General features: G+C 39.4%; 5 protein-coding genes across 5 annotated transcripts; 1 reads left to right on the top strand and 4 right to left on the bottom strand.

The window, feature by feature from the left end:
• Positions 1-5,831: 5,831 nt before the first annotated feature.
• GCK72_004180 (uncharacterized protein) lies at positions 5,832-12,307 on the top strand (the record flags this gene model as incomplete). The annotated part of the gene is made up of 10 exons (XM_003101814.2): positions 5,832-6,032; positions 8,437-8,724; positions 8,776-8,886; positions 9,479-10,015; positions 10,356-10,486; positions 10,538-10,706; positions 10,761-10,852; positions 10,921-11,191; positions 11,239-11,355; positions 12,215-12,307. The coding sequence occupies 10 exons, from the start codon at positions 5,832-5,834 to the stop codon at positions 12,305-12,307; spliced, it is 2,010 nt and encodes a 669-aa protein (XP_003101862.2).
• A 75-nt stretch (positions 12,308-12,382) lies between these two features.
• On the bottom strand, positions 12,383-13,029 carry GCK72_004179 (uncharacterized protein; the record flags this gene model as incomplete). Its single annotated transcript, XM_003101710.2, has 2 exons — positions 12,383-12,804; positions 12,864-13,029. 2 exons carry the CDS (start codon positions 13,027-13,029, stop codon positions 12,383-12,385), a joined length of 588 nt encoding a protein of 195 aa, XP_003101758.2.
• A 1,373-nt stretch (positions 13,030-14,402) lies between these two features.
• Positions 14,403-15,089, bottom strand: GCK72_004178 (uncharacterized protein; the record flags this gene model as incomplete). Its single annotated transcript, XM_053724523.1, has 1 exon — positions 14,403-15,089. One exon carries the CDS (start codon positions 15,087-15,089, stop codon positions 14,403-14,405), a length of 687 nt encoding a protein of 228 aa, XP_053588717.1.
• A 409-nt stretch (positions 15,090-15,498) lies between these two features.
• Positions 15,499-16,143, bottom strand: GCK72_004177 (uncharacterized protein; the record flags this gene model as incomplete). Its single annotated transcript, XM_053724522.1, has 1 exon — positions 15,499-16,143. The coding sequence occupies one exon, from the start codon at positions 16,141-16,143 to the stop codon at positions 15,499-15,501; it is 645 nt and encodes a 214-aa protein (XP_053588716.1).
• Positions 16,144-16,702: 559 nt separating this feature from the next.
• On the bottom strand, positions 16,703-22,762 carry GCK72_004176 (uncharacterized protein; the record flags this gene model as incomplete). Its single annotated transcript, XM_053724521.1, has 9 exons — positions 16,703-17,622; positions 17,668-17,725; positions 18,928-18,995; positions 19,042-19,402; positions 19,907-20,133; positions 20,247-20,373; positions 21,187-21,440; positions 22,370-22,621; positions 22,666-22,762. 9 exons carry the CDS (start codon positions 22,760-22,762, stop codon positions 16,703-16,705), a joined length of 2,364 nt encoding a protein of 787 aa, XP_053588715.1.
• Positions 22,763-22,941: the final 179 nt, after the last annotated feature.

Here is a 22,941-nt window from a genome sequence, read left to right as displayed (position 1 = left end):
TTTTTATATGGGCGGTGTTTATTGGGATCAAAGAGATTCCAAGCTTATTTATACTGTAGTTGAGGGATGACGTGTGGATTATGATGGATTCGGGGAAGATGGAAGATTTTGGGGGGAGATTAGTCACTTAGGTCAGATTTTATGGAAAAAGTGATGGAGATAGGTTAATGGGTTTGATAGTAGGTACTTTCTGAGAACAAGGCTTGATTTTCCGTCGGATTGCTTAGGACCGTCCTACAGTACTTAGATAGTAAGTATTTAAAAAAGTACCACGGTGCCCACTGATCTTCCATTTTTGTAGGGTATGTCGGGAGAGAAGCTCACCTTCAAAAATGTCAAAATTTTACTAGAATCATCAATTTTTGACACAAAATAACATTGTCTAGAATCATATCAAATAAATAAAAGTTATATTAATTATGTAGTTCAAATCTAGGTCTTCATTTTTGTATTTGACCACTTTTTTGTACGGGTGATCCCTAGAGAGTTATAGCACTCCGAACCAGCTTACCTCCTTTGGCGCCTGAGGGGTACCCTTTAGAATTTGCAACTTTAGAGCACTATAACTCCCTAGGGACGGTATGTACAAAAAAGTGGTCAACTACAAAAATTAAGACCTAGGTTTGTTCTACACAACAAATATTAATTTGGGATAATTGGAGTAATTAGGAAAGCTGTGCCGGGCTCTCAAAGTTGATAAAAATTCTGAAATTGGGAAAATTTGCGGTATTTTCAACTTCCTGAAAGCTGGGCGCTCAAATTGTTTTCCAGTTTTTTTGAGAATTCTACACCATAAACAGAAAAATAACCTTTTTTTTAAACATTTTTAAGTTTCCAACAAAATTACACAACAATTTGAAATAAATCTCAAAGATTGGTTTCTTGTGATGTTCTAATGTCCGCCCGTCTGTCTGGACATCCGAATGTCTGTCTGTGTGTTTAAATGTCCGGATGTCTTTTTCTATGTGTCCAGGTGTCTGTAGGTCTGTCCGGATGTCTATCCCCTGGTTTTTACATCGTTCTACCCTTTCCACTGAAAACTTTAAAAGTGAAAATTTTGTTCAAATTTTTTTGTGTACTCCTTTTGGACAAGGGATTTCAATTTTTTTTGTTATCAGGGTTTAAGCTTCTATCTGACGTGACAAACATATATTTGTCTAGCCTAGACACCTCTCCTACCACCACCGGCCCCTCATCCATCATAACCACTCCCGGGGAAGCTAGGAATATCCATCCGAATAAGAATATCAGCTGACCGATCAGATTCTGACGCCTGCCAGACACTACTACCGTAAGAACGATCCATCATAAGTCTATAGGCTATATCCAAAGAAAAAAGAAAAAAAAACGGGAATTTTCGGGACAAAAAAGGGACGTGAAGACTCCCCCCTCGAAATGAGAACGTCCGGGTTACGGTGGGGACGACAAACAAAAAAAATGAAAAGAGGGCAAATAACGAAATTCTAAAATTCATTTTTTGATAGAGTCAATCGGTTTTTACGGTTTTTTTGGAGAATAACAGGAATCCATCTTCACACCACTCGAAACGAAATGCAAAAATCGAGACGCAACGAGAGCGGCGGATATCGTGTGGAAATTATGGGGGATAATTCGAGGTGAGTTGGGACATCCCGACAGACAGACAGACTGACAGACAGACACGACACGCTTCTTACAACCGCGCTCTACCGAAACACAAGAAAATGGTGAGCAAAATTGGGAGTTAGAGAAAAAGAGACATAAGGATTTCGGTGCGGACATCCGGACACTTGGACGCACAGACAGACAGTGACATGATGGACAGAACGCTTTGAAACCGACCTGTTTCACGTCTATCCACCTGCTTCGTCATGGTCACGTGCTCTTAAAAAAAAACTTTAAAAACTGAGACATTTAAAAACCAAGAAATTGGGACATTTTAAAGCCAAGACGTTCTAAAACCGCCCGGACATCCGGACAGACAGATAGACAGACTGACAGACATGCATAGGGGTGGGAAGGAAGGTTAGAAAGATAGGTTCTTCGGGGACGTTGGGAATCAGATTGGTGGACATCCGGACATTCTGACAGACAGACAGACAGGCTTTGAAAAAGTGGTTGAAAAATTCTGGACAGCCAAATTTTTCGAAAAACCAGCATTCGGACATTTGGACAAACAGACAGACAGACAGATAACGGACATCTGGACATGCTGACACACAGACAGACAGCCTGGGAAAAGAATCTGAAGTTGCGAGTCACCAAAACCTGGAACTTTTTTTCAAAAATAAATTTTTCTGAAAAAAGTTCTGACAAATCGAATTATCTGGTTGTGAGCGGACATACGGATACAGAAACACATAGATACGGCCATACGACGCCAGCGGAGACACCTGGACAAACTGACACACCGACAGACAGAAAAACTCAGACTTAAAATTTACAATTTTTCTGGAAAAATTCTAATTCTAGCGCCCAAACCGAGTCGAAACCGCCAACCGGTGTCTACCCGTCGGACGACTCGGAATCCACGACCACCTACTCGACTGCCACCTACAAAAGTAGCAAGAAGACGACGATCGAGGCGAAAAACTTTTTGGTTAAGGATGACGGCGAGGAGGAGGAGAAGGAGGGTGATGACGACTACGATTCGATGGAGGAGTGAGTGCAAACGCGCTCCACTGACAAAAATTTGATTTCCAGATACCAAGTCACCTTCCCAACTGTCGAGCTGAAAATGCCACGTCACCACCACCACCGTCGCCGCCATAACCGTCGTCATCACTCTCGCGGCCCGGAGCACGTGACCATGACGAAGCAGGTGGATAGACGTGGCTCGGATTGCAATGAGTAGGTTAAAGACATCTGGACTCACCCGACACACAGACCGTTTCCAGCTCTGTCTCCGAGTACACCACGTACACGTACTCCACCAACCCGGACCGCTCGTCGCAGACGGCGCCCAGTGAGCGTTCCGGCTTCTCGAGAACCTCGAAGAGCTCTGGAGCCAGTGGAGCCACGTACAACTCGACGCATCGCCTCCAATCGCTCGGCAACTTTTTCACGTCGATTATCGACTTTTTCCGCAATAATCCGGTAGGCTTAAAGTTTCGAGCTACCGTACTGTAATTCGGTTTTTTTTTCAGAAACTCTCAAAATTTCTGTTCGGCATCGTCCTGTGCTACGTCGTCGTGTGCAACCTGGAGATTCTGATTCCACGCGTCATCGCGCTCTTCGTGAGACTCTGCTATCCGTGGGCACGCTACTCGGCAGTGGTGGGGGAGCAGTTTTTCGCGATGATTGCCAATATGTTTACGAGAATGGACGCCGTCATTTTTGTGAGTTTTTTAAAACGGTTTCGAAACCGGGACATTTGGAAACCGTGACGTTTCGAGAATGGGGATGTTTTGAAACAAAATTAAAGATGTTCTGAAAGTGAAAGTCGTTTTGAAACCGGAACAAACAATGACAGAGGGACATTTCGAAACCGGACGTTCTGAGACCAGGGACATTGGATAACTGGAACATTTGAGACGTTCTGAAACTTGAAATTTTGCTCGTTTGTAAATCGGACGGTTTCAGAACGTCTTGGTTCTAAAACTTCCCCAATGTTAAAATGTCTCGGTTTTAAAATGTCTTGGTTTCAAAGCGTTCTGTCCATCCAAAACCACCGAGTTTGACCTCAGTCTGCGTGTCCAAACGTCCGGATGTCCATAATTTGATTTTGATGTTTTGAAATGTCTCACTAGTTTCAAAGCGGCTTGGTTTTTTCGAAAAGCCAACGTTTCAAAACGTCACAAAACTAAAATTTTCGAAGTTTTTCAAAAATCCGGTTTCAAAACGTTTCGTTTTTCGAATTGTCCTTCAGTCTTCCGCATTCCGCTCAACTCTGACTTGAACACTAATTTCAATTGTTAGCTTGGCACAGTTCTTACAACTGCGCGCCACCAAAATGTCCTTGAAAAATGTCTCGTTTTCTCTAAGTCTCTCAATTTCGCACACAATTTTCTTCGGTTTCGGTAGAGAGCGGTTGCAAGAAGCGTGCCGTGCTAATATCAGTCTGTCTGTCCATCCCCCCCATGTCTATCCAGATGTCCTCCCATTTCACTAATTATTTTCCAGGCCTCCTACTGCGAATTCGCCGCTAAATACTGTCGTTCCCGTCGTCTCATGTGTGACGTCACGTGCTCGTTCGTCGACCACGTCCTCTCGCAAGCTCGTCCCACCCTCTCACCAATTCCACAAAATTAAAAGACGAAAATTGACTTTTTTTTCTCATTTGCTCCTCAATTCATTTTTTATTTCTCGTAAAAGAGAAACATTTTAGAGAGATAATAAAAAAAGTTGGTGTGATGCTCCTCTGACACTATCGTCTCATTCTTTTCACTCTGCGTATCTTTTCTTTTTTCTTATCTTTTTCTTACTAAAGTTTCTGCCAAACCATCCCTCTTATTTTCTGTCTTCTTCCATTCTTTTCCCCGTCTCCCTGGCCTATATTTGCATGGTGTGATGACCGATAGGGTCGTGTACCTTGGGGGGCCTATTCTTTGCACTTTTTGGGCGGAAGTTTTTGGTTTTCAGGGGTTTTCAATATTAAGTTTTGCCTTTTTCAGTTGAAAACGCCAAAAAAAGGTCCGACTTTGAGACTATGTCATGGTAATACTTATTGTCCCATCAAGTAGAGTTTTAATGGATCGTACAGATCAAAAGTAGAGCTTCTTTTTTGTAGTTGACAGCTTTTTTGTACGGACACTCCCCAGAGAGTTACATTTCGTCGAAGTAATTTCTCCCTCAAATCGACTCTTTTCAGTGCAAAATAGTGCGATTTTTGAGCTGTCCTCTTAAAATGACCATAACTCTCTGGGGAGTGTTCGTACAAAAAAGTTGTCAACTACAAAAATGGAGCTCTACTTTTGATCTGTATGATCCATTAAAAATCTACTTGATGGGACAATAAGTATTACCATGACACAATCTCAAAATCGGACTTTTTCAACTGAAAAAACCAAAATTTAATATACTTTAGAGCGGTACTGTAACTACCTACTGTAGTTAGTTTATGTGCGTTTTGAGAATATTACGGTGTTTTTTGTTGTAATTCTTAAAGTTATTTTGTTTGTTCGGATTTTTGTCCGTTTACAGACTGCGCACAGTCTCCCACACTGCGAAAAAGGACTGCAAGAAACGTGAACCCGATTTTTTCAGGTTTTAACTCGATTATTTTATTTTTTTCGCTGAAAATGCAATATTTTTAGGTTTTCAGACGTTGTAATAGATGAAAAATGTCCAGAATTATACCAAGCTACATTTTGGGCCAGAAAACGTGAATTTTGGTCGGAAAACAACTATTTTGATAGAGAAATATATGATTTTCAACAATTTCAGCCAATAACTAGCGTCCTCGAGGATATTTCCTGCAATTTTTGTTTAAAAATGTTTTCTGCTTAAAAATCTATTCCGACTTTTTCAAAAAGCGGGTTTTCTGTATCAAAAAAGTTCATTTTTGACCAAAATTTACGTTTTTTGGCTTATAAGATAGAGAATTTAATTTTCTACCTAAATCTGACACTTGGGATCTTTTTTCATCCATTGCTACGTCTGAAAACCTGAAAATACGGCAATTAAATTAAAACGTGAAAAAACCGGCAAAAAATCGGCAGTTCTTCTTCGCAGTTTTTTTAAAAACAGTTTTATAGTTCTATTGTTACTTGTGCTAAATGCTCCCTGATGTCTGTCTGTGTGTCCGGGTACCCATATGTCCGTTTGCAAATTTCTTTCATTTTTTCACAGTCAGACATTTTCAGATTGTCTAATTTTTCATTCCTATAATTTTCCCCTTAATTCCAGTGAAAATGTCTATACCTCAAACGGGTCGTCAAATCAACTATCCCGAGTACGAGAACTTCTTGGATCACCTTGAAAAGAAGGGCGGCCCATTCAAGTTCGTCACCGCACACAAACATTTTCCAGTCGGTTCGAAAGTCGGGACAGCTCCGAAAGCAAGATCGTTGGCGGAAATTCGAAAATCTGTGTTGGAATCGCCGAGGGTTAAGGTGAGTGGTACTTTGTGAACCTATTATAAAAACGCGTCTCAGGCGCCCCAGTTTTTTCCTTTGTTAGTTCGTAAGTTACTGCCAATCTTAACATTTCGCATTTTCCTGGAAAAATTTCTGATTTTCCTTATCTTATCATTTTTGTCATTTTGACACGTACTAACTTACATTGTCGGTGTCTTTGTTCAGGTGGTTGGAGAGGGGAGTTAGTTCCAAGACTACAACCGGACGGTCAGTTCTAACACTAGTGTGTGGTCTAGTCGGAACTTTTTTTCCGGGGGAGGGTAGATCAAAGACTTTAATTTTGAATTGTATGATAGTGGAGGTCAAAAATTAGAGGGAAACTGGAAGAATGATGGAGAAATGACTTCACACATCGGGAAATGTGAACTAAGGTGTTGTAGTAACTTTACAAAAATTGTTGTTCAAATCTAGAGCTACATTTTTTTAGTTGACAGTTTTTTTATACCGGCGCTACATAATAAATAGAGCAATTAGAAAAAGAGTTTATATTTTTTGAGATTCTAGTGAAAATTAGTAGATATTGAGAGCCCGTCACAGCTTTCCTAATTATTCCCATTATCTCATTTTATTGAATAGATAAAATCTAGATCTCTATTTTTGTAGTTGACCACTTTTTTGTACGGGCGGTTCCTGGAGAGATATATCAGGCTGGTGCATAAGTTTCTTTCTTTTTTTGGATAATTTTTGTCATGAAATTTCTAGGAGGGTAATAACTCACATAATGAGAAATATAGTTATTTAGTACCTATAACTTATTGTGATTATACCTGTGACATGACGTCTGCCATCTGCTTAATCTCAGCCGTAGACAAGTCAACATACTTGAGGAACCCTTTTTTGGTACCATTCTTCGTCTCCATTTTTTTCTCAGAAAATGTTGACGAAAATGGGTGATCTATTCAAAATTAAAACAAGCTAGAAAAATTATGATAGTCGCTGAAGAACGGCGAGGATCAGCAATTTACGGATGTGTGAGTTTTTTCGATTTTTCTTAAACGTTAGATAAGTAAATTGGTAGAAATGTTTATTATTGAGTAGAGTAGGCATTGACGTTTCTGAATTTATATTGTTTCAGATGATTAAGCAATATGCTTTTTTTCACAGGAAGCACGAACTCAACATCATCAAAATCACGTGATTTTTAAGTTTGATGAAGCCTGCTACTCGTGCTTCTGAATCAATCCACTAGATCTTTTGCACATTTTTAGAGCAATGTATCTACTGTTGATTACTTGTAAAGAGATGGTTCTGACTTGCTTGAAAGCGTTGAGAAGAGACCTAGACTCCACTCAGGTCTACTACACAAAATTTCTCAACAGCGCAAAAATCATAGCAAGAACGCGACCCACGTTTTGTCACTTAATTAAATGGATTTCTTATCATTTTTTTCTGGAATTACTTACTCATGTTGCCTTCTAACTTTTACACATAGTTTAACATAAATGCTCTCTCAGATGTTTCTGTAATATGCTTGAACGTAGCTGAATAATGATTTCTAGTTGCTCTCAGTCGTCTGATCATAATTTTTTCGCCTTTAACGTTCTGACCGAAAACTAAAATGTGACAACAAGATAAAGTATTTTTCTATAATTTTCATTTAGTTTCCCATTAAGATCGTCAAATTTTAATACCAATGCGACTAGAACCAAAAAACTTTCCAAAATAGGCGTTTGGTTGACCACAGAAAAAACCATCGTTTTAACGAGCGGAATGTCTAGACACCAACTTAAAACTTTATTTTTTAGTCACTGAGAAGGTCATTAGAATGCAAAAAAGTTTGGGTCGATAAACAATCACAGTATCTAGAAACCGTGAGTCAAAGTTCAACCTCAAAAAAAGAAAGAAACTTATGCACCAGCCTAATAACATTCCTAACCTCCAGAGGCGCCAGGTGGTCTGTAACTTCGGTGAGCTACAACTCTCTAGTGACTATAACTCTGCAAGGAGTGTCCGTACAAAAAAGTTGTCAACTACAAAAATGGAGATCTAGGTTTGTTCTACACAATAAATATAAAATTCCAAAAGTTTTGAGGTACTAGCAAACCCAAGACGGGATCTCAAATCAACTAGTTTTCACTAGAATTTCAAAAAATGAAAATCCTTTGTTCTTTCAAATGTCTGTAACTCTTTAAGGACCGCCCGTACAAAAAAATGGTCAACTAAAAAATGGAAATCTAGATTTAATCTACACATTGAATATAAATAGAGATAATTGGAAGAATTAGGAAAGCAGTGACGGGCTCTCAAATTTGATAAAAATTTTGAAATTAACAAAACATATTATATACCTTTGGAAAGTGGAAAATTTGCTGATTCCAAGTTCAAGTTAGATGAGATAATTGGAGTAATTAGGGCTCCCAAATTAAGGTGTTTTTTCTAGAGCGTGATCAGCGAAGAGACGCTCCGTCGAAAATGTGCTCCAGAAGACGTCCGGAAAGAAGCCGAGGAGATTCTAGACGAAATGTCGCACACCTTCAACCTCTACAATGTCAGATCCTTTGGCTATGCTGTCTGCAAAGCCATGGAAAAATTGTACGACGGAATTTATGTCAACGAGCAGAAGCTTCTGGAAATTCGAGAGAGGAGTAAGAGGGATTGTGTCATTTTTATGCCGTCTCACAAGACTTATTTCGATTTTTTGCTGTTGTCATTGATTTGTTTTCAATATGTAAGTTTTTGGCAAAAAATGAAATAAAAAAAGGAAAATTAAGTTTTACAGGACATTCAGCTACCAGCAATTGCAGCTGGACAGGATTTCATGAGTATGAAGTTTATGGCGGGGGTGCTGAGACGGTCGGGCGCGTTTTTTATGAGAAGGTCGTTTGGAACGGTGAGTGGACATCGGGATAGACAGACTGACATCCGGACACTGGGACACACAGACAGAGAGGCAGACAAATAGGAGACACTAACTCAACATTCAAAAGTTCTTTGTAACACCGCCCTAAGCTTAGATATTGTCCAAAATTGAAAATTCTACAATTTTTCTGTAGATCAAAAACAGGGCTACATTTTTGTAGTTGACAACTTTTTGATAGCTCCGCCCATTTTAGAGATACGCGTCTTGAAAGATGGGTAGGTTAGGGGAGAGTAGGAAGAGACGCAGAGAAGCGAGTGGCTGTTGGGGTGACAATCTTTAAAAGCGCATATCTCAAAAGTGGGCGGGGCTATCAAAAAATTGTCAACTACAAAAATGTAGAGCTAGAATTGATCTACACGACAGTTGAAAAAATTTTCAATTTTGGTCAAAATCGGAGCCCAAGACGAACGGTCAAAGTTGGTAGATTTTAACCTTTTTTTTTATCTACAACATTTTTCTTCAGACGACAAACTCGTGAAATGGAAGTTCGTTTTGTACGGCACCAACCGGGAAACCGGAGATTCCTGACATATTGATACACAGACAAACCATATTTTTTCAGGACCAACTCTACTGGGCGGTCTTCTCCGAGTACGTGCAAACGCACGTTGTCAATAATGACCGTACCGTGGAGTTTTTCGTCGAGGCGACACGTTCCCGAGTCGGAAAATCACTTCACCCCAAGTACGGAATGCTCCAGATGATCCTGGAACCCTACCTGCGTGGATCTGTTTATGACATCGTCATCGTTCCGGTTTCCATGAATTACGACAAGATTTTGGAAGAGAAATTGTACGCCTACGAGCTTCTGGGCTTCCCGAAACCCAAAGAATCGACTGGCGGGCTTCTGAAGGCTCGCGAGATTCTGAATAACACGCATGGAAGTTGCTTTTTGACGTTTGGTGACCCGATTTCCGTTCGAGACCATTTCGGGGTCAGCTTGCACCGAAATACGTTTGTATGCCAGCCAGATTCTCAATTCGTGTTGGATAACCAGGCGAAGGTGGAGATCAAAAAGTTCGCGCATCACGTTGTGGAGATTCACAATAAGAATGCAGTGATTACGGTGTGGAGTGTGGCGTGTATGGTTATTTTGCAGGTGAGGGGGGCCAAAGTATCCATAGTACCCTATGTACTCATAACACCCATTGTTCCCATAACGCCCATAGTGCCCCAGTCCCAATAATACCTATGTACCCATTGTACCCATTGTACTCGTAATACCCATTTTACCCATTGTACTCATTGTACCCATTGTACCCATAGTACCCATAGTACCCTTAGTCCCCAAAAACCCATAGTACCCAAGTACCATTAGTACCCAGGTACCCTATGTGCCCATTTTACCCATTTTACCCATTTTACCCATTGTACCCATTTTACCCATATTACCCATTTTACCTATTTTACCCATTTTACCCATTTTACCCATTTTCCAGACTTTCGACCGTGACGACCAGGCGACCCTCACCTACTCTACCGTCTACTCTGGCGTAGAGGACTTAATTACCCTACTTAACCAATTAGGCACTGTCGTCAACATTCAAGGGAACCTCGATAAGAACTTAAGGTAACCAAGAGACGTTTCGAAACCGTTGCGAAACGTCTCAGCTCTTTTCAGATACTATCTCTCGATGCATGCCGACCTATTCGAGCCATTTGACGGGACCGCCCAAGATTTCCAACTCAAATTTATCGATTTTCCGGTTGCACATCAGAAACAAGGCGTACCCATTAAAGTGATGGAACGGGCGGTTAGCAGGCTGATACTCACCACCTATTCGAATGGGGTACGGTAGTTTTGTAGATCAAAATGTTTTTCCAACAAAAAATTATGGTTCCAGATGATCCATGCGGTTGACAGTGAAGGAATAATCTGTGCCATTTTAAGGAATAATGGGGTAACCAGTCTAGCGAAGGTTCGAGAAGAATTCTGGTATGTCGTGGTGGACATCCGGACACCACAGACACACAGACAGACATTCTATTCATTTTCATTTCCAGCTGGCTCCACAACCTAATGAAACGAGAATTCGTCACCGTCCCCGGCGAGCTTCCGCAGTTGTTCGAAAAAACGTTGAGAATCCTGACGTCTTCTGAGATTCTAGTCACAGATTCTGATGACGTCATCAGAATCCTTGACGAGAAAAATGTGGAGATTCTGAGCAAGTTGGTGCTCCCATACTTTTATAATATCGAGATGGCGTTCGCCGTTTTTTCACCCAAGAAACCAATGGTGTCGGATTTGGGCGAGATGGTGGGAACTGTGCAGAAGGTTAGTCGTGGCCGTGGAAAAGCTAGGCCACGTTCTTGTTTTTGCAGAACATAAGCGACGCTTACCAAAACCGTCTACCCAACACTCGACTATCCTTTTTGTCAACGGAGCCTATCAAAAATGCATTCGCAGCTCTGTCGGATTTAGGGATTTTTGAGAAATCGGTGAGTTTTTTGTCTTTTTTCCAACAAAAAAGTCTTTCTTTTGAGACAAACTGCAAAAAAAGTAGGAAAACAATAAAAAAGTCGTAAAAACGACGGAAACCGCAAAACCCTGACTTGGTTGAAATGGAGTTACAGGTCAAAATACAGTACTGGCCATAAAGAATGCAACACTTGCAGTTTTTAGTTGAAAATGGTTTGTGAGTGTGACACGGCCTTCCTGATAGTCTTACAATATTGATTGTTTTTGGAGTGTGTAGATCACAAATAGAGCTTCATTTTTGTAGTTGACAACTTTTTTGTACGGACACATCCGAAGAAGTTATGTATCATTAAAGAAATTTCTCGCAATTGTTGCCATTTTTCAGTGCTAAAAAGAGAGATTTTTGAGCTGTTTACTTTTAACGATTGATAACTTCTTAGGATGTGCCTGTACAAAAAAGTTGTCAACTACAAAAATGAAGTTCTACTTGTGATCTACACACACCATAAATCATCAATATTGTGAGACTATCAGGGAGGCCGTGTCACAGTCACAAAGTTGACCATTTTCTACTAAAAACTGCAAGTGTCGCATTTTTTATGCCCAGTACTGTAATATAAAAGAAACGTTAATATTGTGGGACTTGAAAATGACCATTTTTGCAATAACTTTTTTCATGAGATCGTTCTGCAAAAACAGAATATAGATTTGAAATCAGCGCCAAGTTTTCGTTCTAGTGCTATATAACTTCACTTTCCCTAGTGAGTAAAGCGCCAAAAACCGATAAATACGCCAAAAAACGGTAAAACCCCGAAAAAACTCACTAAAATTAGCCAAAAACCTTCATTTTCAAAATTACACTAATTTCATTTCTTTCAGAGCTCCGGAATGCGTACCAACTTTGCCAAACTCCACGAAATCAAGGCTCGTCTAGCAAACTTTACAAAATCTACAATTTCTTCTAAATTGTAGAAGAATCCAGCTTTATTTTAGTATTTTTTGAAATTAAGATATGAGGCTTAATGAATTTGAATAAACAAAAAAAAATTAGTCACTATCCGGATATTGAACATTTGGTTGGTGTGGCTCGAAGACAGCGTCCTCATCATCAGAATCCGAAGGCTCCTGAGCCGCTCCCTCAGCACCGTCGTCGTCGTCAGAATCAGAATCTTTAGAATCATCTGAGGAATCCTCAGAAGATGAGGACACATCAGAAGAATCTGAAGCAATGGATGAGCTACTGGAGTCATCAGATGAACTATCGGAGACGTCAGAGGAGTCACTGACATCAGAAGAATCATCAGAGACGTCAGATGAGTCGTCATCGTCGGAATCAGAATCAGAATCAGAATCCTCAGAATTCTCAGAAGCATCAGAAACTTCCTCCACCACTCCTTCTTCCTCGACTTCTCCATTATGACCAAGTATCTCCAGAATCGCAAAGTTTTTAGTGAGATTCTCGACGCCATCTGCAAAAAAAAAGGAAAAAAGTACAAGACGCGTCAAACGTACGCCAGATTTTACTCACCTGACAAATCAGTAATCCTCCTGTCGAATGGACAACGTATTTTCCTATGTTTGGCCAGTTTCCCAACACATTCCTGACACATTGTATGCCCACAGGTGGTTAGAAGACGTGGAGTGAGTCTGACGGAGTCTGGGTTGTACCGACGGAGGCAGATCTTGCAGTCCATCTGGAAAAACAAGTGGAATTGAGGATTTTGGAAAAATTGAAAAGTTAAAACCGCCCGTTTTGAAACTCGGAACCGGTTTCAAAACGGGAAATTTCAAAATGAAAATTTTCAAGTTGGGCGGTATTAACCAAAAACAAAACTATAGCAATAATGGTTATAAGAGTGAGCAATGAATTGGAGGGTCAAGAAATTGCTATTTGTAAAAATGACTTGTTTGAACCGGTGTATCTCAAAAACTAGAAAAGACACAAATAAAAATTTAACTTTGAAAATGTAGGAAATTTGAAAATAAATAAATTGTTGTTAAAAAATTTTCAAATAAATTTGAATTAGGTACTACAATTTTTCAAGATAATAAAATGTAGAAAATTTTGAAGAAACTCATTAGGAAAATAGAGAGAATTAGTCCCGATGTCTTTATCTGTCCCATGAAAACTTTTGTATGGTGTTTAGATCACATGTAGGACTTTCATGATAGAATAAACCGACTCTTGGAGTCTTTTCTAAATTAAAATCCATTATTGATCATTAATGTACCTGAAAACTTAAGAAAACAAGATTAACTTCTGAAATTTACAAAAAATTCCAAAAAAATTCAGTCTCAAAAGCAAAAACTGAAGGAGGGACGCCTATTAAGGAAACTACGGTAATATTATGTACGCATAGACAACAGTGTACCTACAGTACCGTGCAACAAGATATACAATTTTGGTATTTCCAGTTGAAATCATCCAACTTTGAGAGGGTTTTACGATAATCAGTGATTGTTCCACCAAGAAAATTTTAAATGGATCATACAGAACAAAAGTAATGCTTCATTTTTGTAGTTGACAACTTTTTTGTACGGACGATCTCTAGAGAGTTATGGTCATTTTAAGACGGCAGCTCAAAAATCGTACTGAATTTGGTAATTTGCGAGAATAATTACTTTGTCGATATGTAACTCTCTAGGGTGTGACCGTATAAATAAATTGTCAATTACAAAAATGGAGTTCTATTTTTGAACTGTATAATCCATTAAAAACTTACTTTGATGGACAATCAGGGATACCATGATACACTCTTATACATTTTCAACTGAAAATACCAAAATGGTACTGCAACAGTATACCTACAAGAAAACTGTGAAACTATGAAGTTTAAACTCTAACGAAAAAGAAAAGAAATGAAAATGACATTTTCTTATCATTCACCCCTTTCTCACTTTCTGAACCCCTGGTAAACAACCTCTCCCCTTTTTTCTTGCTAATTCTTAGTCATTGTGTACATACTCTCTCGTTTTGCAGTGAGAAATTATTTTATTGCGAAACAAAGAAACAATCAGAGAAAAAAGAATAAGAGTGAGCGATAAAATGTCAATTATCGTTTAATTATTATTTATCGAGTATAGACAGGGCGATCGCTGTTTGTAAAAGCTCAGCATCGGCGTCGGAGTCGTGCTCTGTGAGAGCAGGATATAGATTCAAGCGAGTTGGAGTCTCTGCTGCTAGATTTTCATTAGGGACATCTGACACCAAATCATCTCGAGTCCAGTATAATAGAACTGTTGGATCTTGGTAAGCTTCCTGATCTGAGACATCTGAAACCACCTCATCTCTGAGCTCATCTTCTTCAACAAAATCATAATCAGAATCTCCATCACGATAACTATTTTGATTAAAGACTTCTATAACTGCTTCTGGGACACTTGGAGCCTCCTCGTCTGTGACATCTTCATGAGAATCTTGATCACAATAACGACTTGCTCCATTTTCATCATCCACGCCACCTTCCAGACTATTCTCCCCGGTTGAAACGTTGTCCATTATCTCCAAAACGGCAAAGTTCTTGGGCAGCGATTCGACAAGATCTAAAAACAAGATATGTGGACATCCGGACAAACTGGAACACTTGCTTCCAACAACGGTCACTTTCCGATCGAATGGACATACTATTTTCCCATTTCTCATCTGCTGAACAATACAGTATTGGCACATGGTATGCCCGCATTTTGTTAATACTCGAGGGATTAGAGTTGGAATTGAAGAATTGTATTTTTGGAAGCAGATATTGCAAGTCATTTGGCTTGGGGAGATTTTGAAAAATAGATGTGAACTAAACGCCCTTTTCAATTAAGTTCGGATGTTTGCATCTGAGAAACATCTTTGGAATTGTTTGCTTGTCGGTTGACAACTTAGAAAAGAGATAGTGTAAATAGAAAAAATGAGGTACAATAATGATAGGCGGACTTCAAGATTTGTCTGCAAAATGGACCGATGCCGCATAACTCGCTTAAAACTCAATGTTATGAGTTGAAAAATACACCAAAATGTAGATCTCGGAGAGTTCTATGTCTTTGACCTATTGCGGTTTCTGTTTCTGAACCCCTGGTTCTTGCTAACTCTTAGTCACTGTGTACATACTTTTTTATTGATGATACAAATTGCAAAAAAAGAAGAAAGAAAATGAATAAAGATGAGCAATAAAACATCAATTATTAATCTGGTTGGTTTTGTTCATGTCAAGGATAGACAGGGTGATCGCTATTTCTAGAAGCTCAGCATCGACGTCGGTTGGTCTGCGAACAGTTGGCCTGCGGACTGCTCGGTCCACTCTGTCCGTGTTAGCGGGATCGACATCTGTGCTAGCTGATGGAACTTCCTCCGGGAGAGCTGCAACTATTTCTGGGAGAGCTGGAACCTGATTCACACCAGTTGGATTCCGTGCCGCTAGATTTCGGTTGGTGACATTTGAAACCAAATCATTGTGGATCTCCTCTGATCTAGCTGCTAGGGCTCCGTGATCTGGAACCCGATTTGAAGGGGCTGGAGATTCTTCTGGGAGAGCTGGAACTTCCTCTGGGAGAGCTGGAACTTCCACTGGCATTGTTGGAGAGTCGTCTGACGCAGCGGTTTCCTGATTTGAGACACCTGTAGTTTCTTCTGTGACAGCTGAAGCCTCCTCGTCTGTGACAACATCATGAGAATCTTGATCAGAAGAATCACTTGATCCATCTTCATCATCCACGTCACCTTTCTGACCATCCTCCACGGCTGAAGAGTTTTCCAGAATATCCAAAACGGCAAAGTTCTTGGGCAGTAACTCGACACTAGCTAAAACAAATGCGTGCCACATTCGGACAAACTGGAAACACTTACTTCCAACAACTGTCACTTTCCGATCGAATGGACATACTATTTTTCTATTTTTCGTTTGCTGACCAATACAGTATTGGCACATGGTATGACCGCATTTTCTTAACATTCGGGGGATAAGGGTTGGAATAGAAGAATTGTATTTTCGGAGACAGATATTGCAATTCATTTAGGGAGATTTTGAAAAATAGATGTGAACTAAACGCTCTTTTCAATTAAGCTCGGATGTTTACATCTAAGGAACGTCTTTGGAATTGTTTGCTTGTCGGTTGACTTAGAAAAGAGATAATGTAAATAGAGAAAATGAGGTACAATAATGATAGGCGGACTTTTTGCCGCATAACTCGCTTAAAACTCAATGAGTTGAAAAATACACCAAAATGTAGATCTCGGCGAGTTTTATGTCTTTGACCTATTGCGGTTTCTGTTTCTGAACCCCTGGTTTTTGCTAACTCTTAGTCACTGTGTACATACTTTTTTATTGATGATACAAATTGCGGAACAAAGAAAGAAAATGAATGAAGATGAGCAACAAAATTTCAATTATTAATCTGGTTGGTTTTGTTCATGTCAAGGATAGACAGGGTGATCGCTATTTCTAGAAGCTCAGCATCGGCGTCGGAGTCGGAGGATTCTTCGTCATCCGAACCTTCATCTGAATATTCGGATTCTGTACCAACCGGAAATTCAAGTGATTCCACCTCAGTTGGATTTCGGACTGCTCGGTCCACACCAACCGTGTGAGAGGGAGCCGTATCTGTGCTAGCCACTGGGACATCCTCTGAAGGAGCTGGAGTTTCCTCTGGGAGAGCTGGAACCTGATTCAAGACAGTTGTAGTCCCTGCTGCTAGATTTTCATTGAGGGGAACACCATCAGAATGACTAACCAGAGTCTCTTCTGATGTGCTTGTTTGAGCTTCGTGAGCTGGGACCCTATTTGAGGGAGCTGAAGTTTCTTCTGGAAGAGCTGGAGCTGGAACTTCCACTGGGAGATCTGGAGCATCTTCTGGCAAAGACTGAGCTTCTTCTCGCATACTTGGAGCATCATCTGTGCGAGTCACTGGAACATCCGCTGGGAGAGCTCGAGCTTCCACTGGAAGAGCTGGAACTTGATTTCGGACTGTTCGGTCCAAACCATCTGTGTTAGCGGGAGCCTCATCTGTGTTAGCTTCTGGAACTGCTTCTGGCATAGCTGGAGCCTCCTCTGGTAGAGCTGGAACATCAACAGGCATAGATGAAGCTTCCTCGTCTAACACAGCGGTTTCCTGATTTGAGACACCTGTACCTTCTTCTGGAACAGCTGGAACCTCCCCGCCAGTGACATCTAAATCTTCAACGGAAGAACTAGTTGGCCCATGCTTATTGTCCACGACGCCACTTTTCTGACTATTCTCCCAGGTTGAAACGTTTTCCATAATCTCCAAAACGGCATAGTTCTTGGGCAGCAAATCGGCTCTATCTAAAAACCAACATGTGTGAAGATCCGGAAAAAAAGAACACTTACTTCCAACAACAGTCACTTTTCGATCGAATGGGCAAACAATTGTTCGATTTCTCATCAGCTGACTAATACAGTATTGGCAAATGGTATGCCCGCAATTTGTTAATATTCGGGGGATGAGAGTTGGATTAGAGTAACTGTATTTTCCGTAACAGATATTGCAACTCATTTGGGTGAGATTTGAAGAATAGATGTGAACTAAACGTCCCTTTTCAATTAAGCTCGGATGTTTACATATGAGGAATATCTTAGGAATTGTTTGCTTGTCGGTAGGCTGAGAAAAGAGATAATCTAAATAGAAAAGTGAGGGATAATAACGAAGAGTTTGTTGGTCAAACTTTCTGGTACAGATAAATCGGTTTAAAACTCAATATTATGAGCTGAAAAATATACCAAAATGTAGATCTCGACGAGTTCTATGTTTGTGACTCATTACAAGATGACTATTTGCTAATATGCCGTGGGTCCGGAAAAAAATGTAGAAATGATTGGGAGACTAACTTCCCAAGATTTGAGTTCCTAGGCTACTAGTAAGAGCGCATGGCCTAGGAAACACATGGCTGGCTACTCAAGAAAAAGTGTTTGAGCAATTTTCAAAAATTAAGAGTGGTAGCAGGTTATTTAATAAAACGAGTGGCTTGAATTTCCGAGCCGTTAATTTGGAGAAAAGCCTAAAACTTGAAATCCGCATTTTCAGCTCTTCAAAATTGTCAAATGGCTTAAGATTGAGAGGACACAGACATAGAACTCGTCGAGATCTACATTTTGGTATATTTTTCACCTCATATTGTTGAGTTTTACGCGTCGGTACGGTTTGCAAGTCTGAAAGTAAGTCAAATGTGTAAAAAAATGTGGACATATCATGTATGCTTGTCGAGACGTCCACAATTTCCTTTTTAAACTGATTGAATAGTTTTAAGATGCTGAATTGAAGTTCAGATATCAATGATTTACATTCGAACAACACAAAACCAGAAATAACCAAATATTAAACAAATCCCTTGAAGTACTACTATCAGAAATCCCTTCAATTCTCCCTGAAATTTAAAAATTGTTCTTTCTTCAAATTTCTCTTGCAAAATCCCTACTGCAATTCCCTCCATTATACGTCACATTTGTTCTCGTAGTATACTGAAAAAGCATACATTCCTTGGTTGACTTGAACACATTGTTTCCTTCAATTATAGCAGTTGGGAAGCCTTTCGAAATTGTTCCCTGTGAATTAATAGTAGTAATTGCGCTCTACCGTACACCCTAGCTCACCTTAATTTTCAAGTGCTCTATTGTCTTTAAGTTCCGATTATTGATTAGTTGAATCACTGGAATTTGATCTTGAAAATTTCTCAATTAAGATTCGCAATTAATTAATTAACCTACCATTCAAGTTAGCGATCTTTCTTAACTTTCCCAAAAACTTAAAATCCACCAAATTAGTATTCTGTATCGTCAATGACCCGAAAATAACTGTCAGGTTTTTCAACTTTTCTACATATCCCTCATCACCACTATCAATCAGTAAATCACCGATAATATATACACAATCAGACTCCAAACTGCTCAATTCGTGGAATTGACACGTTTTCGGAGTATCTGATTGGCTGATATCGCATAATTTGGCATCTAGATATCGGAATATGACAAAAGAGTTGAGGAATACAACCATCTCAGGGATAGAAATACAGAAATCTGGGTGAAGAGATTCCAAATTCATTGTGAAGGTGTTGTAGGTGGTGAGTTTCTGAAATTGGCCATAGGGACGTTTGGTAACTAGGACACTTTAAAACTGAGACATTTCAAAACCGTTTGATTGAAATTTCAGTCGTATTTAAGCAAAAAACAGCGCCCGTCATGAATTTAAATTAATTTTTGAAAGTAGGTCTGTTAGAGGGAATACGGTAGTCTAGTAACTAGTTACAGAGCATTTTATATTAGTTTTCCATGTTCGTTTTCAAAAAATGTGAATTCTGACTGGTTTCGAGACGTCCCGGTTTCAAAATTTTCAAATTTAAACGTGTTTTCGTTTCAAAACTGCCCGACTTTGCAACAGGACGTTTTGGAACCGGAGAAAAAGTGTCAGTTTCAAAACCGTCCCAGTTTCTGAGAGTCCCATTTCCTTAGTGCCTCAGTTTCAAAGTGCCCCATTTCTAGGTGTCTTGGTTTGGTGTCGAAATATCCTTATTTTAAAGTTCAACAGTTTTAAAGTGTCCCAGTTTTAAAACGTCCTGGTTTCAAAGTGCCTCACCTTAACCGCTTTTAATCCCAAATATTTCATCTCCGGATTATGATGAATATTAACATTAATCCCTGTCTTATCCATAATATCTTCAAACTTCACTTCCTTCACACTCCTCAAAAATTCCAAATTATCCAGATTAGTATACGATATCTCAATTCCTCCGATAATGGTTTTGACATTTGATAAATTATTAATTTCAGCAGACACCGATGTGTTCACAAGTCTCAAACCACCTGTCAATATAGTGCAGGTGTTATAAAATTGTAATCCAAGCGCGTTCATTTTGAAACTGGGGCATCCTTTTATTGTAATTAATTTAATAATTAATTAATTGGTCAGTACATACCCCATCCGCCTCCATAAAATTCCACTAGGGTGAAAAACGCATCGAATAACGAAAGATAGTTATCGCGTACTAATTTAGGATGGTTGTCATGGACAACAACGTATAATTGGCTTCTGGTGATGATGTGCTGAAAATTTTAAATACATTTTTACATGGTTAAAAAGCTGAAGTCACGAGGATTCTGAATCTGTGTTCAGATTTTTCCTAGCGTCAATGAGCTGAGATACAAACGAGGTTGTCAATGCCCGCGATCAGAAGGAGGGAACAACGGTGCGCACGCTTGGATGGTCGTGAAAGCTTACGTTCTCTAATTAAATTAGTTTTACATGGTTATAAAGCAGACACCGTGGGGATTCTGAATCTCTGCTTAAAATTTTTCTAGGGTTAAAGGGAGCCGAGATAACCCACGCTACAAATATCGTATACCTGTATCCCCGGAAAATAAGCATTTGTTAAATTTTTGTTAGAAATCAGTTGAATTATTGGAGCGTCTTCTGAAACATGATATATTTACTTAATTACCTTATTAATTACCTTGTAAATCCGCCATATAACTTAAGTCCGATAAAAAGTTCAAATTCTTGAGGTTAGTCCCTCTTATAACCAGTGTACCAAATATATGAGTCACTGTTCTCAACTTGATAAGATATTCTTCATCACCACCTTTAATTATAACATTTCCGAATATATGGATACAATTTTGACTCAAATTTTCCATAGTTTCGAAATGGCATAATTTTGTTGTGTTATAGTTGCAAAATGATGCGTGAAGATTTACGAATGATAGTTTAAACTTCAAAAAGATAATGACTTCTTCGAAAGTTAGACAAAACTCTGGATTTAAATTTTCCAGATTCCCATATATCATGTCACTCTCCCAGATGTTTGATATAGTCTGGAATCCTCCTACAATTTAATAAAAATTAGAAATGTCGCTTACCTTCACCGATGAAATACCAAGCCTTGTCATCTCATAGTTATTCTTGATATTTATCGCAATATGATTCGTGTAACCATCGTCACTGATTTTCAAAATTTCCCAATTTTTCATGAAGGATAAATTCTGCAAGTTTGTGTCTTGAATCAAAATGTCTCCTCTGGTTTCTCTGATACTGGCTAATGATGGGGAGGCTGCAGTGGTGTTAACGAGTGTAAGTCCGCCAAGAAGAACTTGACAGGAATGTTCAGCACAGCCTGGAAAACGTGTAGTTTGTAGTTGACAACTTTTCTGTACGAGTAGTTCTTTGAGAGTCTTGACACGAGATTACGGTATGCAACTTTGAGATTTTTTCAGACTACTGTAGTGTAGTGGTTTGAAAGACATACGGGCGGTCTCTTATAGACAAGAGATGTGAATGCAGCGTTGGTTACGGTATGCGCCTTTGAGCTCTGAACAGACTGAGCTTGTATTCCAAGCTACTGTAGTTCACGTGGTGCGACCCAACTTAGTTTCGTAACAAGATTACGGTAAGCAGGATGCTGTAGTATACGTGGTGGGACCTAACGTGAAGTACGGGACGTTTTGAAACAAGACATTTCAAAACCATAACCTTGCACCACTAAACGTTATAAAATAAAAAAATACGCGGTTTCGAAACGTCACTTCTCCAAACGAAATTGACGGGACTACGGTTTGCGTCTTTAAATGGGCTACGGTAGTTTACGTAACGAGACCCAACGTGTTCAAAATGTCGCTATGATTTTACTTGTTTGAACAGGTCCGAGGCCCAATTAACAAGATTACGGTACGCGTTTTTCCGTAAGCTACTGTAACTCTAGTGGTGGGACCTTTAGTTCAGAATTCAACTAGAACACGTTGGGTCTCATCACGTATTCTACAGTACCCAGGCTACTGTAATCTCATTCTCTGATATTTCTGACCTACCACAATCCCTCCAATTCCCATTCACTTGTATCCCAAATATACTCCACATAAATCCAAAATCACAAAGCAAACTTGCGTCCAATTTCACATTATTCTCAATTCTCATCTCACACTCATCACTACTACTTTGAAAATAAAAGAATTTCCAAAGCATCCGAACATCGGTTAGCAGTGAGTTGTTTCTGATAAGCAGTTTTCCTGAAAACTCTTCAATTTTCAGATTTTTTAAATCACTAACCTGTATAACAATCCAGCCCAAACAACTGTTGCTCCTTATTCACTGTGAAAAAATTCAAATTTTTCAGCTTCGTATTCTCAATCCGAACGCCTCCATTCAACACATGCATCTTCTTGAACGCCACTTTCAGCTGCTCCTCTGACAAATCTAAATTCGAATTGAAATTCAAAATCCCACAAATCTCTTCGCATTCTGGAAAAAAACCGATAGTTTTCGATGTGACCTCAGCGTGTTTGAATATACATTCAGGTGCTGAAAATGTAGATTTAATTAGATATTTAATTATTGATTGGTACCGCATCGATAAAATTTAATAGTTTTCCTCAAATCGGCCATAAAATCTGACTGGGAATATGGGAAGAGCAGGAATAGTGAAAATAAAAGTGCCAACATTGTTCTTATCTGAAAAACTATTTCACTGAGTATCGACGCAATGACGATACGCAGCTAAATCAAAATTTCGTAAAGCTTCGTATCTCATAATACTGGTTTGAGTCGCTACGCAGTAAATTTGTTATTTTTGAAATTTTCACAGCCATGATCAAAAAACTTCTAAGAGTCGATACGCAGCT

The sequence above is a fragment of the Caenorhabditis remanei genome, chromosome II (assembly GCF_010183535.1).
Source record: "Caenorhabditis remanei strain PX506 chromosome II, whole genome shotgun sequence".
NCBI classification, from domain to species: Eukaryota; Metazoa; Nematoda; class Chromadorea; order Rhabditida; family Rhabditidae; genus Caenorhabditis; species Caenorhabditis remanei.
The sequence above is the reverse complement of the archived record's forward strand: the minus strand, read 5'-3'. Positions and strand labels throughout refer to the sequence as shown.